Consider the following 13412-nt stretch of genomic DNA (forward strand, 5'->3'; position numbering starts at 1 on the left):
CTCTGAAGAACGATATTGTTGGTTTGACAACATTATCATGTCTTATTTAGGAAAATGAAAGGTTTGTTTAAGATTCTAAAAAAATCTGTGACAAACCGGTCTGGCACACGTATGTCTGGCCGTTATCGTCACCAAACAAAGGCAGGGCAGTGGTGCGTTCCACTGATTAAAAGATATGGATGTGGAAAATGCACTCTCAGGTAGGGGAAGATAAGCTTGTGGGCCACTGAAAAGATCTGAACAGCTGTGTTTAAGAAAAGCCGACAGACCATCTAAAATCACAGCCTGAATAGCAGACCTCCCACAAACATGGATGCGGTTTTCACAACATTGATTTCTTAAAATTTATGTATTTCATGCTACATTTTACATTCTTTGTAAAACTCCACAAACCAGATTTTAAGTGGAAATGTGGACTTGTGGGTTTGTTTTCCTCACATGGGCACTGCCAAGGATTTTGGGCCCCATGAAAGAATAGTACATTGGGCCCCACCACCCCAGACCACAGCAACCCTGAAAATATAACACTGTACAGACATTAGAGTTAAATTCCCTATTTGGTGAAAGAGTTATTCTATAAGAAAAGTGCTGAAGGCCAGATTGTACAGTTTAAAATTCATAAATGGAAGCTTCTCTTTTTTTTCTTTTCTCTGCCGTCTAGGTTTTCTTCAAAATAAAACATTATACTTCACTCAAACTCTTCAGTTGCAGTTAACTACTAGCAAGTACCTTTCAAACCTGGTTTGAGAGTGAAATGAAACAAATAATGTGAACAAAAAGTTGTGGGGAGGGTCAGGGGTCAATACAGAGACTCTCTAGATGTTTTCTTTTTGCCACATAAGACAAAAAGAGAAAAGTTTAACTTTTAGATAAACATTTCTATTATTTATTTGATAATAGTTTAATAATTAAAATTTTAAAATTCTTTTTCTCCAATTTTTTCACCCAATTTTCTCTCCTTATCTAGTCGTTTCCAATTACCCTGATTGTGTTACGCTTCACCTCTACTAATACTACCCTCCACTGTTGACTGAGGAGCTTCGCAATTGATACACACCCCCCCTGACCCCTCTGTACCTACTGCATCTTTTTACCTGCACGAGGCGAGTTCATATGCATGTCAACTTTGTGCTCGGAGAGCCACACCCTGATCAGCATTATTCCTCAACTCTGCGCAGGCGCCATAAATCAGCCAGCAGAGGTAATAATTGCACCAGTTATGAAGAACACGATCCGGCTTTTTCCCACACTGTGAACAACAGCCAATCGTTGTTCATGTAGTTGCCCAGCCGGATGGCAGAGCTGAGACTTGATACAATGTATTCAAAAATAATTCAATTTTACATCAAAATACCTAATGTTGTAATTATTTATAGGACCTCGTGTCAGTCACAAGACCCTACAATCATCATAATTTCTCCCTTACATTAAGTGTCATCCTTCTGCATATTTTTAATGGGGGACAAAACAAACAAACAAACAAAAAATTTCACACATATATGAGGACAACATAACAAAGTCAAAGCTGGTGCTGTGTGGCATCCACAATACCCAGCCACATGGTCATGGCATAACAATTACAATCACAAATTTTGTCATTTGTAATATTGTAAAAATGTAGACAGACAGTCTTAATAAAACAGTTCAGGTAAATGGTTGTGTCTGAGAGACTGAGAGAGTTTATACTCTGGATTTAGCACCATCTGATTTTCACCTTTTTGGACCACTCAAAGAAGCTTTACGGGGAAGATTTTCATGTGGTGATGATGATGTGAAAGCAGTGGTGCATCAATGACTACGCTCTCAACCAAAAACATTTTTTGTTGACAGCAATAAAAACGTTGGTATGATGCTGGGAAAAATGCATGTTCAGGTGATGATGTAGAAAAGTGATGTCATTTGTTTTTGAAATTCTTAAAAAAGTTTAAAAAGTGCAAACTTTTTGAAGAACCCTCGTATTTTCCAACATTTCAACATGTTTTTTAAAATTTTTTATTTAAAAGTAAAAACTTATCTAAAAAATTACCTAAATGACCTAAAATTAACAGTAACAAGTAGGCCTACAGTTTATTCAAAGAGGTAATTTAATAAATAAAACAGCGTAATGTAGCTGTGATCACATGGACGTATTTGGCATCTGTCAAAAATTACAGGAATGCCATTTATTTTAACTAGAATGACGCATCAACAAACTTCACGCCAAAACAACACTTTATTATCTGTTTACTTTTCATGATGTAATCATGCATCAGTCAATGAGAGACTGAGATTTATTTACTTAGGTCATCAAAGTAAATAAAGGAGAAGCTAACCGGCTTTAATCCACAGCACTTCTGCTCAACTCAACATTTAACTGAGACCCCCTCTCCAAATAAAGTTACACCAATATTAAGTTGAGAATGTGTCATCAGACTGACATGCATTAGACTGACTTGCTAAATCAAACCTCATAGCTTGATTTTGTGCTGGATGAACCAGTTTCTGCTGTTTTCAAATCAAAAAGAATGGTATGATGGGAGTGTGTTGTAAAACTGATCAGACTAATTAAAATAGAATTACTAATTAAACTAATTAAAAATTATTTATTCCAATTCATCCGGTAATCACAGCATATATTGGGGGGAGGGGGCATGCCCCCCAATATAATGATGTAAAAATATAATTGAACATATTCCACTCAAGAGCTGTGCATAATGTCCCCGCCATGTTCAGTTCATGGCTACGGTCTTGATTTATCAACAAGGAAATTGTTGAAATTAAGTCATTACATAAAAAGTTTTATGGTAGAGTAATTGCTTATTTTGTGAGTGTTTTTAACAAATCCCATCAGTTTATGAGTTTGGATTTAGGGTTAAAATTGTGCTGTATCAAAGATAATAGGCCATTTATCACTATACATATCATATCACTTAAGTGTTTTTCACACTAAAATGTTTTTGTTAAGACTCGAGGTAACACGCAACATAGTCCATAGATCCTATAAACACTATATGGTATGTGGACATCACTTCCTAATTATTGAATTAAGGTGTTTCAGAAAAGTAAAAGTAGTTATAGCATTTGAGTGGGTGCTAATTTCAATGTCTGTGGTTTTGAAATTGCATGTCCAAAAAGCTTTCGCTCAGATGGCAACATACATTTGGTACAATTAGTGTATGTTTTTCGTACAGCAACATTGGCACTAAAAACAAATTAGCACAAACAATAAACACTACATGCAGAGCAGAAATACACACTGGACAATTTGGATTAGCCAGTCCACTTTTTGCAGGTGTCAGGAACAGTATTAAAGTAGTCACTAATACTTGCATGTTTAAAACAAGCATGTTGTTAAACAGCATCTGCTACTGTGGGTGATATTTAGTCAGATCAGTTTCACAGTTATTCCAAAACGAAAACAACACGTTACTTTTTAAAACGATGTGAATAAATTAAAGTTAACAGACTCATTACTTCAGGATTCTCTTAGGTAATAAAAAAAAAAATCTGCACCATAAGCTGGCAGATTTCCCCAAACTTAACAAACTAAATTCAACCCAAAGCATTGATTCCCCCCTCCAGATAGATTAACTAAAGACAGAAAAAGCACAAGAACTACACTTCCTGAAGAACACTGTGCCACTTAGCAAACCTATTGTAATTAAAAATGACTGCTAAACAACCTCTCCTGTTCTTATAATTTCCCCATGGTATTCTCTGGGTTCTGGGGCGGCACAGTGGCTAAGTGGGTAAGCACTGTCGCCTCACAGCAAGAAGGTCCTGGGTTCGATCCCCAAGTGGGGTGGTTCGGGTCCTTTCTGCATGGAGTTTGCATGTTCTCCCCGTGGGTTTACTCCGGGTGCTCTGGTTTCCTACCACAGTCCAAAGACATGCAAGTGAGGTGAATTGGAGATACTAAATTGTCTATGACTGTGTTGGATATAACCTTGTGTAATGAGTAACTACCGTTACTGTCATGAATGTAACCAAAAGTGTAAAACATGATGTTAAAATTCTAATAAACAAACTCTGGGTACTGTTTCCCTCTGTTGTCCCTGTACATGTATCATTGCTAATCCCACCTCGTGTGCAATAATAGCCAAGATGTCATAATGTATTCACACCTTGTGGTAAGTGCTTTCAGGATAGGCTCTGGACCCACCCTGACCACATCCATAATTAAGCAGTTAAAATTAAATTTTAAAGTTACATTAATTTTTATTATTATCGGCAGAATTACTTATCTCTCATTTCGCAAAGTAGCTATACAATGCTAAATCGTGCTAAGAACTGTAGGCCTATAATTAGCCTATACTGTGCTTGTCGGAGCAGATCGCCTTGGGAAGAAAAATGGCATTACTAATAGATACCATTCATTTCCGAATAAAAACCTAGTCACAGTTGCAACATGGTTTTCACAATTGAAAGTTGTTAGAAGGAAGTACAAGAGAGTTAAGTCTGAACAGGGATTAGGCAGACTTCTTGTTGTGGTTGCGGCGGGTAACTAAGAAGGTAGACTTTTAAAGCACCAACAGCTAACTAGTAGCTACTCTGCTACCATCTACAGGCGAAATACATCAAAGACCACACAAAGTTTAGTAAAGCACTTGTGACAAACTGGTTTCAAGCTCAAATGTTTATATTAAATTTACATTTGCAGCGTTTAGCACAGACTTTTATCCAAAGCGACTTACAATTATGACTGAATACAACTTGAGCAATTGGGAGTTCAAGGCCTTGCTCAAGGGCTCAACAGTAGCAACTTGGTGGCAGTGGGGTATGAACTGGCAAACATCTGATTATTAGTCCAGTACCTTAACCACTGAGCTACCACTGCTTAAATTCTTAAACCACAATTCTTGACCAACTTCTGTTTGTTCACCCTGAAAAAAAGCAATGCAAACATGCTAAGTGGAAGTGCTTTATTGCTTGGTTATCCTGTCTTACAACAAACCCCACTTCCAGCATAAACGTTTTGTAAAATGCCGTTAATTGATTTGTCTTTGTAATTTGATTTGTCTGTGATTTGTTAATTCTCTTAAATGTTTTCACTGATCAACGTTTGTGGGGGTTGAATATAAACATATTTAGAATTTAATGCCTGCAACACACTTTAAATGCATGTTTACCCTGTGTTCCATCACCCTTTCTATTAATGAAAATTTCTAATGGTTTTGGGAACTGGGAACAGTAATTGTTGCAGTTTTGCAAGTGGAATGTTTTCCTTTCTTGCTTGATTTAAGGCATCAACTGCTCAACAGTCTGTGGTCACCGTCATATGATTCTCCTTTTCATGATGCTCCATACATTTTTAATAGGAGACAGATCTGTAATGCAGACAGGCCAGTCAAGCACACAAATTCTGTGTCTACAGTTGCAGTGTGTACAGAATAAGAGTTGGCACCATCTTGCTGAAATAACAATGGATTTCCTTGAAAAAGATGTCGTCTTGATGGCAGCATGTGTCTAAAATCCTAATATACACCTCTGTGTCAATGATACCTTCACACGTATGCAAGTTGGTGATGGAAAAGGTTGACTGACCACAGCCATGTTTTTATTTCAGATGAGCTCAAGCCCAGGGAACTCAGCAATATTTTTGTACAGAACAAATGCACAGCTTTCTCTTTGTGTAAGAAAATTTCAGGTTGCATTTCTTGATGCAGTGGTGCACCAACTGGATTGTTCTAACTTGAATATTCTAAAAACTTTTCACTCTAATTTTGCCTCTGTCCCAACTTTTTGAGTGTGTTGCAGGCATCAAATTCTAAATGTGTTATATTTACAAACTACAGTAAAGTTGATAAGTGCATAAGACATTGGAAATTTTTTCTTTGTACTTTTAACAGTTACATAAAGATTCAAGAGGATTAACAAATTGCATATTCTTCTTTATAACTACATTTTACTAAATGTTCCAACTTTTTTCAGCAATGGGGCTTGTATGTTACAAAAACAGGGGGTTCCAATCAGAAAGGCTACTATCACAAGAAGCAATTCATCACAATGCAGCATAAAACTAAAAAGCCAAATTAAAAGAAAAAAATAACATTTGTAATTCTCATGTAATAAAAACTTGTGAGGCAAGTATTTTCACAGTGTACATGCATGTATTTTCAGTTCCTAGTTCTCACACAAGTGTGTAAGTTGTAAGGAAACTCACATTTTATCTATTACATGTTTATTGATTAAAGAACATAAGGAATCTTCTAAACAGGAACAGCAAAGATTTCACAGCTTCACTCCCTGAGCTAATAAAATTATAAAATAATGGTCCAATTAAGCATTGTAATCTGTGATCTTAAGGTCAAAGTGAAATATTAAATAGAGATATAAGGGGTCCAACTGAGATTTTTTGGTCCTACACAATGCATTTTACTAAATATAATGCTGTCTATTTTAATAATTAATGGTTTTGATACATTGTCAATCATACTGTGACAATTTGTGCCCTAGAAAGATATCAGAACAGGTATTTAATTTTTCTCAATCTCAATATCTTCCAAAATCAGAAGCAGATTTCAGAGCAGAGGTTTAACAGGAGCATTTCGATGCATTGTAGTTTTGCTGCTGGTTTACTCTGTCTTCTTATGGGCTGGACTGACGTTCCAGTAATACAGAACTTGAGCAGCAATTAGTCCATTACAGCAGGATGAGATGACATAAGTAACAGCCATAAGCGTGTCACCCGTCTCCTACAGAAACACATAATGAAATTGGCAGCATGTTAAGAATCTGTGTGATGAATATGATGAGTGTGATTAGATGTTAAATAGAGAAAAATCTTGCTGTCAGTGATAATTATGTAAACTCTCATAAGTAATCCTTTTTAACAGGAGTGGAAAAAACTATCCAAATATATGTACTGTTATATTAAATCCACAAAATATATAAGAATATGATCATTTGTACAGAATAGTGACAGAAAAGAATAATTAAGATCCAAGTGTTTAAATGATGTGCATCTATGATATAGTCATGCACAAACACAGTTGTATAGTCCAGTTTAATGCCCTGCTCAGTTACTACTTGTATGGTCTAGCTTAACATCCACTTGAATTTTGTTGATTTGTGATACACATGATGTAAATGACTGGCTCAGCTTTTCTGTATTCTTATTACATATCACTTCGCAATAAGAATACTTTCTCTGGGTTACAAGCGCATTGTATCATTGTAATTATAAAACCAAAATGATAGTGAACTGTGTTTTTTATTTTATTAAATTTTGTCGTATTATACACATTATATGATTAGTCAGCAGTATCTTCTGGGCCAGTCATATGAGTTTTGTCTTTTTACAGGTGACAGGTCAATATCTTTTTTTGATATAAAAAAGAATTTTTGTTCATGTATTTTAATATGTAAACTGTCATATTTTATATTAATTACATGTAAAGTGACAAATTAGAAGCCTTTTTTGTTTTAATGTTGCTGTAAGCCATACTGATCAATCATTAACAAATGAAATTAAGCTGAGCAGACAAAACATGAAATATTTTGGGTTCAGACTGTCTGCAATTAAATAAGAAAATGTAAGTAAATGTAAACACTTATTTGTTATTTATTTGCCATTTTCATACCATCCTAGCTGATTTGGGGTTATAAATAGAGTTAGCAGCTGAAATTATAAGTTAGTCTGCCTGCTCTGTAAGCTTACCTGCACTGTGGTGAATATGCGTGCCAGGGAGCCACCGAAAAGCAGGAACACAGAAATAGCTGATAGCTGTCCAGTGTGCCCATTTCTGTAGTTGGTGCCTGCCTGAATGAGCTAAAAACAAGCAGAAACAATGGAAAAGATGAAAAAATACATTCTAAAAGGGCTACATATTTCTAAAACGTTCAGTCAAATGGTCAGATACCCTTCCGAAGATTATGGCTGGCATGTTGGAGGCTTGCATGGTGGTGACAACAGACATGGGGATAAAAGGAGAGATGAGGACAGTCATCAAGCTAATGTAGATGACTATAAAGCCCAGTCCTGCAAATAGCCACAGAGAAATTATACAGTAGTAAAATAAGTCACACATTTGCTTGCAAATGATGCAGATTAAACCTTTCCAACTAACCAGTGCATTTTGTTAACTACTGTTTAATTAATGTTCAAACATGTAAAGCTTTAATGTTCTATTTCATTTACCTTTGATAGTACTTCCACTGTAGTGCTGGATTAGAAAGCCAATGGTGACTGTCTGCAACATGAGAAATAAAGCCTCACCCCAGGAACTGTGGATTAAACACAGTCAAAAAAGGAAAAGCTACAAAGAGAAACCATTCAACCACAGAAACCCCTAGGAGGCAAATTTGTTATATCTTTGCATGCTCACAACTTCTCAAATGACACACGAATGAAAGTTACAGATACACTAGTTCTGGCAGTCGTTAAACTTTTTCATGACACATTTATATAAAAGTGGATTATTAAGGTGTGTAAAATTGCAGCTATCTACTATATCTGTGGCTATCTACAAGTGTTCATAATATGTTGGTATACATTGTATATAATTGTGGTGGTTGTGTGGTTTATTTCAAGAGCATTTTTGTTGCTAAAACAAGTACAAGTTAAAAAATTTAAACTGAACTTACTTAGGCATTAGTTGTGCTGGATGAAAGGGTTATGGTTAAAAAATTACTATTGGGTTATGTCATTTTAGTCCTATCTAAATTTATCATGACAGTTACTATAACATCGATAGATTACAGCTTTTTTAAAATTATTGTCTCAAAAGTGCAGATCTTTAGTCTTTACTTGCATGTTTCTTAGCAAAGCGTCAATTGAAAAAAAAAAAAACCCATATGAAAATGATCACTTCAAGACTGCTAATTATCAAGGCTTCATGGATGCAAGCCAGGAGCAATAAAAAGGTTTATAACAATCAGTTTAAATTAAAGACGGACTTTTTGGATAAAAAATGTTTTATGCTCCTTTTTTGTTTTGGTTATGAAATGACTTACAGATTCAGCAAACATATAGCAGGTTTTGAATTAATACAAGCTTAAAAATGTTAAGAGCTTTATAACCCCAATTTATATAATAATCACTTTAATTATGTTATTTATCTTAGGCTATGGTAAGAATTGGAAAATAATTTTCATGAGCTCTTCTATTTTACTTAAATCTAATTAAACATGTGATTTAATAACAATACTTAACAGACACATGTCCAGAAAAGTATAACTTAAAAATAGCATTTATTATGTAAAACTGTAAACATTTCAAAGTATTTTCCTCTATATTTTGTTGATGGTATGTGTGTTGTTTGAAAAGTACCTTTGTGGTTAACTACTAATATTGACTCAAGTCATAATCCTTTAATTATTAAAGAAATGTTTTGTTCAACATGACATTACTGGATGTGAAATGTATACATACAGTTCTATAATCTAATGTTTCTGTAATGTAACTATTAGTGCTTACCTGAAGGGGAAGCTATTGGCGATACTGTAGGCCATAGTGCCTGTGATAGCAAACAGCTCCAGCAGGACAGAGTTAAAACTTAGACCCTCTGCACTCTTAGCACCCATCAGCTTGAGGATCTGAGGTAACTTTACTGCGGAGAGCACAGTGAAATCTATTATAAGTAAAACTCTCTAAATCTAATATAAAAAATAGAAAATTTTGAGAAAAGGTTAGAAGCAAAGACAGTTCCTTACCCAATACAGAACCAAGAATGATTCCAATGCCCAAACCTTTGCTTATAACTATCTTGAGACAGTCCACTGCCGAGGCAAAAACAACAGATATCAGACATTATCTCTCAAGCTCTTTAGAAATGCTTTGCACATGTTTTTTAGCAGTTTACCTGTAAGGTAATGTAACTGTTGTTCTTTCATGTAATAATCATGAAATAAAATTAAACAATTCTAGGAAAACTCAAAATAAGTTGTGTATAAATTAAAAATCTAAGGCTATTGGAACAGGCTCATCAAAACCACACAGTTCAAGATTGTTGCCAGTTATAGCCTAGCAGTTCAGGTATCGAACTAGTAAACATAAGGTTGCTGGTTCAAATTCTACCATTCCCAGGTTGCCACTGTTGAACATTTGAGCAGGGCCCTTAACCCCAAATTGCTTAGACTGTATACTTTAAGTCGCTTTGGATAAAAGCGTCTGCTAAATGCCAAAAATGCTAATGGACCCAACCTGCTCTGTGTCAGCTGTCCAGATTGGTGTGGGGAATGCTTTCTTTGCACTTTTTGGTGCTTCTATGCCAATCAAGCATCATTTAAAATGCCACAGACTATCTAAGTAGTGTTGCAGACCACATGATTATTCTTATGGCCACAAATCTGACAATAATTATTTGCAGGACAACAGTGTACTATGTCACAAAACACGTAATTTCAAAATGGTTCAATAAACCCTGCAGTGACTTCAATACCCTGCTCATTAACCTTAATTACCTTAAACCTTAAAAATAACTTAATTTAACATAGAGCCATTTATGTAATCATTTTCAAGTTCTGTTTTGACATGAACCCTTTTTGACCTCAAGCAAGGCCCTTATACCCTTATATTCATTGCTTGGACTGTATTTAGTCATGACTGTAAATTGCTTTGGACATAAGCATCTGCTAAATGCCATAGATGTTAATGTACAGTGTATCACAAAAGTGAGTACACCCCTCACATTTCTGCAAATATTTCATTATATCTTTTCATGGGACAACACTATAGACATGAAACTTGGATATAACTTAGAGTAGTCAGTGTACAGCTTGTATAGCAGTGTAGATTTACTGTCTTCTGAAAATAACTCAACACACAGCCATTAATGTCTAAATAGCTGGCAACACAAGTGAGTACACCCCACAGTGAACATGTCCAAATTGTGCCCAAATGTGTCGTTGTCCCTCCCTGGTGTCATGTGTCAAGGTCCCAGGTGTAAATGGGGAGCAGGGCTGTTAAATTTGGTGTTTTGGGTACAATTCTCTCATACTGGCCACTGGATATTCAACATGGCACCTCATGGCAAAGAACTCTCTGAGGATGTGAGAAATAGAATTGTTGCTCTCCACAAAGATGGCCTGGGCTATAAGAAGATTGCTAACACCCTGAAACTGAGCTACAGCTTTGTGGCCAAGGTCATACAGCGGTTTTCCAGGACAGGTTCCACTCGGAACAGGCTTCGCCAGGGTCGACCAAAGAAGTTGAGTCCATGTGTTCGGCGTCATATCCAGAGGTTGGCTTTAAAAAATAGACACATGAGTGCTGCCAGCATTGCTGCAGAGGTTGAAGACGTGGGAGGTCAGCCTGTCAGTGCTCAGACCATACGCCGCACACTGCATCAACTCGGTCTGCATGGTCGTCATCCCAGAAGGAAGCTGACGCACAAGAAAGCCAGCAAACAGTTTGCTGAAGACAAGCAGTCCAAGAACATGGATTACTGGAATGCCCTGTGGTCTGACGAGACCAAGATAAACTTGTTTGGCTCAGATGGTGTCCAGCATGTGTGGCGGCGCCCTGGTGAGAAGTACCAAGACAACTGTATCTTGCCTACAGTCAAGCATGGTGGTGGTAGCATCATGTTCTTGGGCTGCATGAGTGTTGCTGGCACTGGGGAGCTGCAGTTCATTGAGGGAAACATGAATTCCAACATGTACTGTGACATTCTGAAACAGAGCATGATCCCCTCCCTTCGAAAACTGGGCCTCATGGCAGTTTTCCAACAGGATAACGACCCCAAACACAACCTCCAAGATGACAACTGCCTTGCTGAGGAAGCTGAAGGTAAAGGTGATGGACTAAACCCAATTGAGCACCTGTGGCGCATCCTCAAGTGGAAGGTGGAGGAGTTCAAGGTGTCTAACATCCACCAGCTCCGTGATGTCATCATGGAGGAGTGGAAGAGGATTCCAGTAGCAACCTGTGCAGCTCTGGTGAACTCCATGCCCAGGAGGGTTAAGGCAGTGCTGGATAATAATGGTGGTCACACAGAATATTGACACTTTGGGCACAATTTGGACATGTTCACTGTGGGGTGTACTCACTTATGTTGCCAGCCATTTAGACATTAATGGCTGTGTGTTGAGTTATTTTCAGAAGACAGTTAATCTACACTGCTATACAAGTTGTACACTGACTACTCTAAGTTATATCCAAGTTTCATGTCTATAGTGTTGTCCCATGAAAAGATATAATAAAATATTTGCAGAAATGTGAGGGGTGTACTCACTTTTGTGATACACTGTATGAAGGTGCTGGTTCAAGCCCGGTTGCCACTGTTGGACTGAGCTAGGTCCTTAACACATTGCTTACATTATATCTGTCATAATTGTAAATTACTTTGGATATAAATGATATATATGTAAACAAAAGCCTTTTATATGAAATAACATAGAGATAATCTGAGGCAGCCAATCCAAAAGTGCCCTGTGTAAAGCTCCGCCCCTCACGTACTTTCAAAACACAGTAATGATCAAAGCTTTAGGTGTTGTCTTTAAAACTTTCATACATTAAAGCAAGACACTATTTATTGTGGATTATTTTAATGAACATGTGTTTTAGTTAGTTTCATTGTAATTAGACTGAACAACTCTAGTGAACAAACAGAAAGGTGTAGTGACAGTATTATGAACGGGTGTATGAGCCTTATCAACCTTATCAACTTATTACAATAAACAGTTCTACAGAGCTACTAGTTTAAAGTCAATGACAACTCCTGAGATAAAAGTGCTTATTTACTGAGAAGTAAGCCATCTTACCATTCAGAAAATTAAAATTCAGAAAAAAATCGTCGTAACATTTTTCTGGCATTAAATAATTCACCAGAATGTCTTTAAAGGGATCCATAAATGATGTAGCTACCGCTTTCTCGTACGCCGCCATTGTATACTCTGCGAAACTAAAGTATGGCTTCTTTTTACGTTTTAGATTCAACTACTCAGCTCTGCAATGACACCTGAAGCTTCGGTCTGACAAGACCTATTCCATAAATCACTCCATGTCTACAAACTCCACAGACTGTTTAAATGAGCGAGAAGGAAGTGATGAGGAAGAACGCACACAAGTAACGCTACACAGTGCTGCTTCTTCTTCAGTAGAATAACACACTGTTGCGATGCACTGCTGCCTCACTCCGGCTGTGTCCCAAATACTCTACTGTTCATAATTCATTACTTAGCCAAGATCAAACACGAAAACTGCTATAACACGAAAAAAGAAAAAGTCAGACATTAGGAATATACAGAAGTTATTTAAACCTTTACATAAACTCTTAATAACTTTGTATAACTGAGTGTAGGCATTGAATGTTTGACTGATATATACTTGAGGAAATTACAAAGTAGTAGGATTTTGCAAACTGTGTGTTATTGAAAAAGCTTGTCTAAGAAAAATGTGTATAGTGGTTAAACTGTTATAGAGTTTTCAGCTGTCTTAACTTTCTTAATGCTTAAATATGAAAAATTACAATCGTATTAAGAACCCACAT

The 13412-nt window shown here is 36.6% G+C and overlaps 1 protein-coding gene across 1 annotated transcript; it reads right to left on the bottom strand.

Annotated features, from left to right (window-relative positions):
- Positions 1-4600: 4600 nt before the first annotated feature.
- Positions 4601-13006, bottom strand: mpdu1b (mannose-P-dolichol utilization defect 1b). Its single transcript, XM_062993180.1, has 7 exons — positions 12685-13006; positions 9634-9699; positions 9398-9530; positions 8120-8205; positions 7842-7960; positions 7640-7750; positions 4601-6674 (listed from the first exon to the last, which is right to left on the bottom strand). Exons 1-7 carry the CDS (start codon positions 12806-12808, stop codon positions 6555-6557), a joined length of 759 nt encoding a protein of 252 aa, XP_062849250.1. The 5' UTR covers positions 12809-13006; the 3' UTR covers positions 4601-6554.
- Between the last annotated feature and the right edge of the window lie 406 nt (positions 13007-13412).

This window comes from Trichomycterus rosablanca, chromosome 4 (assembly GCF_030014385.1).
Source record: "Trichomycterus rosablanca isolate fTriRos1 chromosome 4, fTriRos1.hap1, whole genome shotgun sequence".
In the NCBI taxonomy this organism is placed as follows: Eukaryota; Metazoa; Chordata; class Actinopteri; order Siluriformes; family Trichomycteridae; genus Trichomycterus; species Trichomycterus rosablanca.

Coding starts and splice junctions, on each gene's coding strand:
- mpdu1b (XM_062993180.1), bottom strand. CDS start 12,808: ATGGCGGCGTACGAGAAAGCGGTAGCTACATCATTTATGGATCCCTTT. Junction 9,700..12,684: donor GAATTTTAATTTTCTGAATG/GTAAGATGGCTT, acceptor TTGCCTCGGCAG/TGGACTGTCTCAAGATAGTT. Junction 7,751..7,841: donor CAGCCATAATCTTCGGAAGG/GTATCTGACCAT, acceptor GCTTGTTTTTAG/CTCATTCAGGCAGGCACCAA.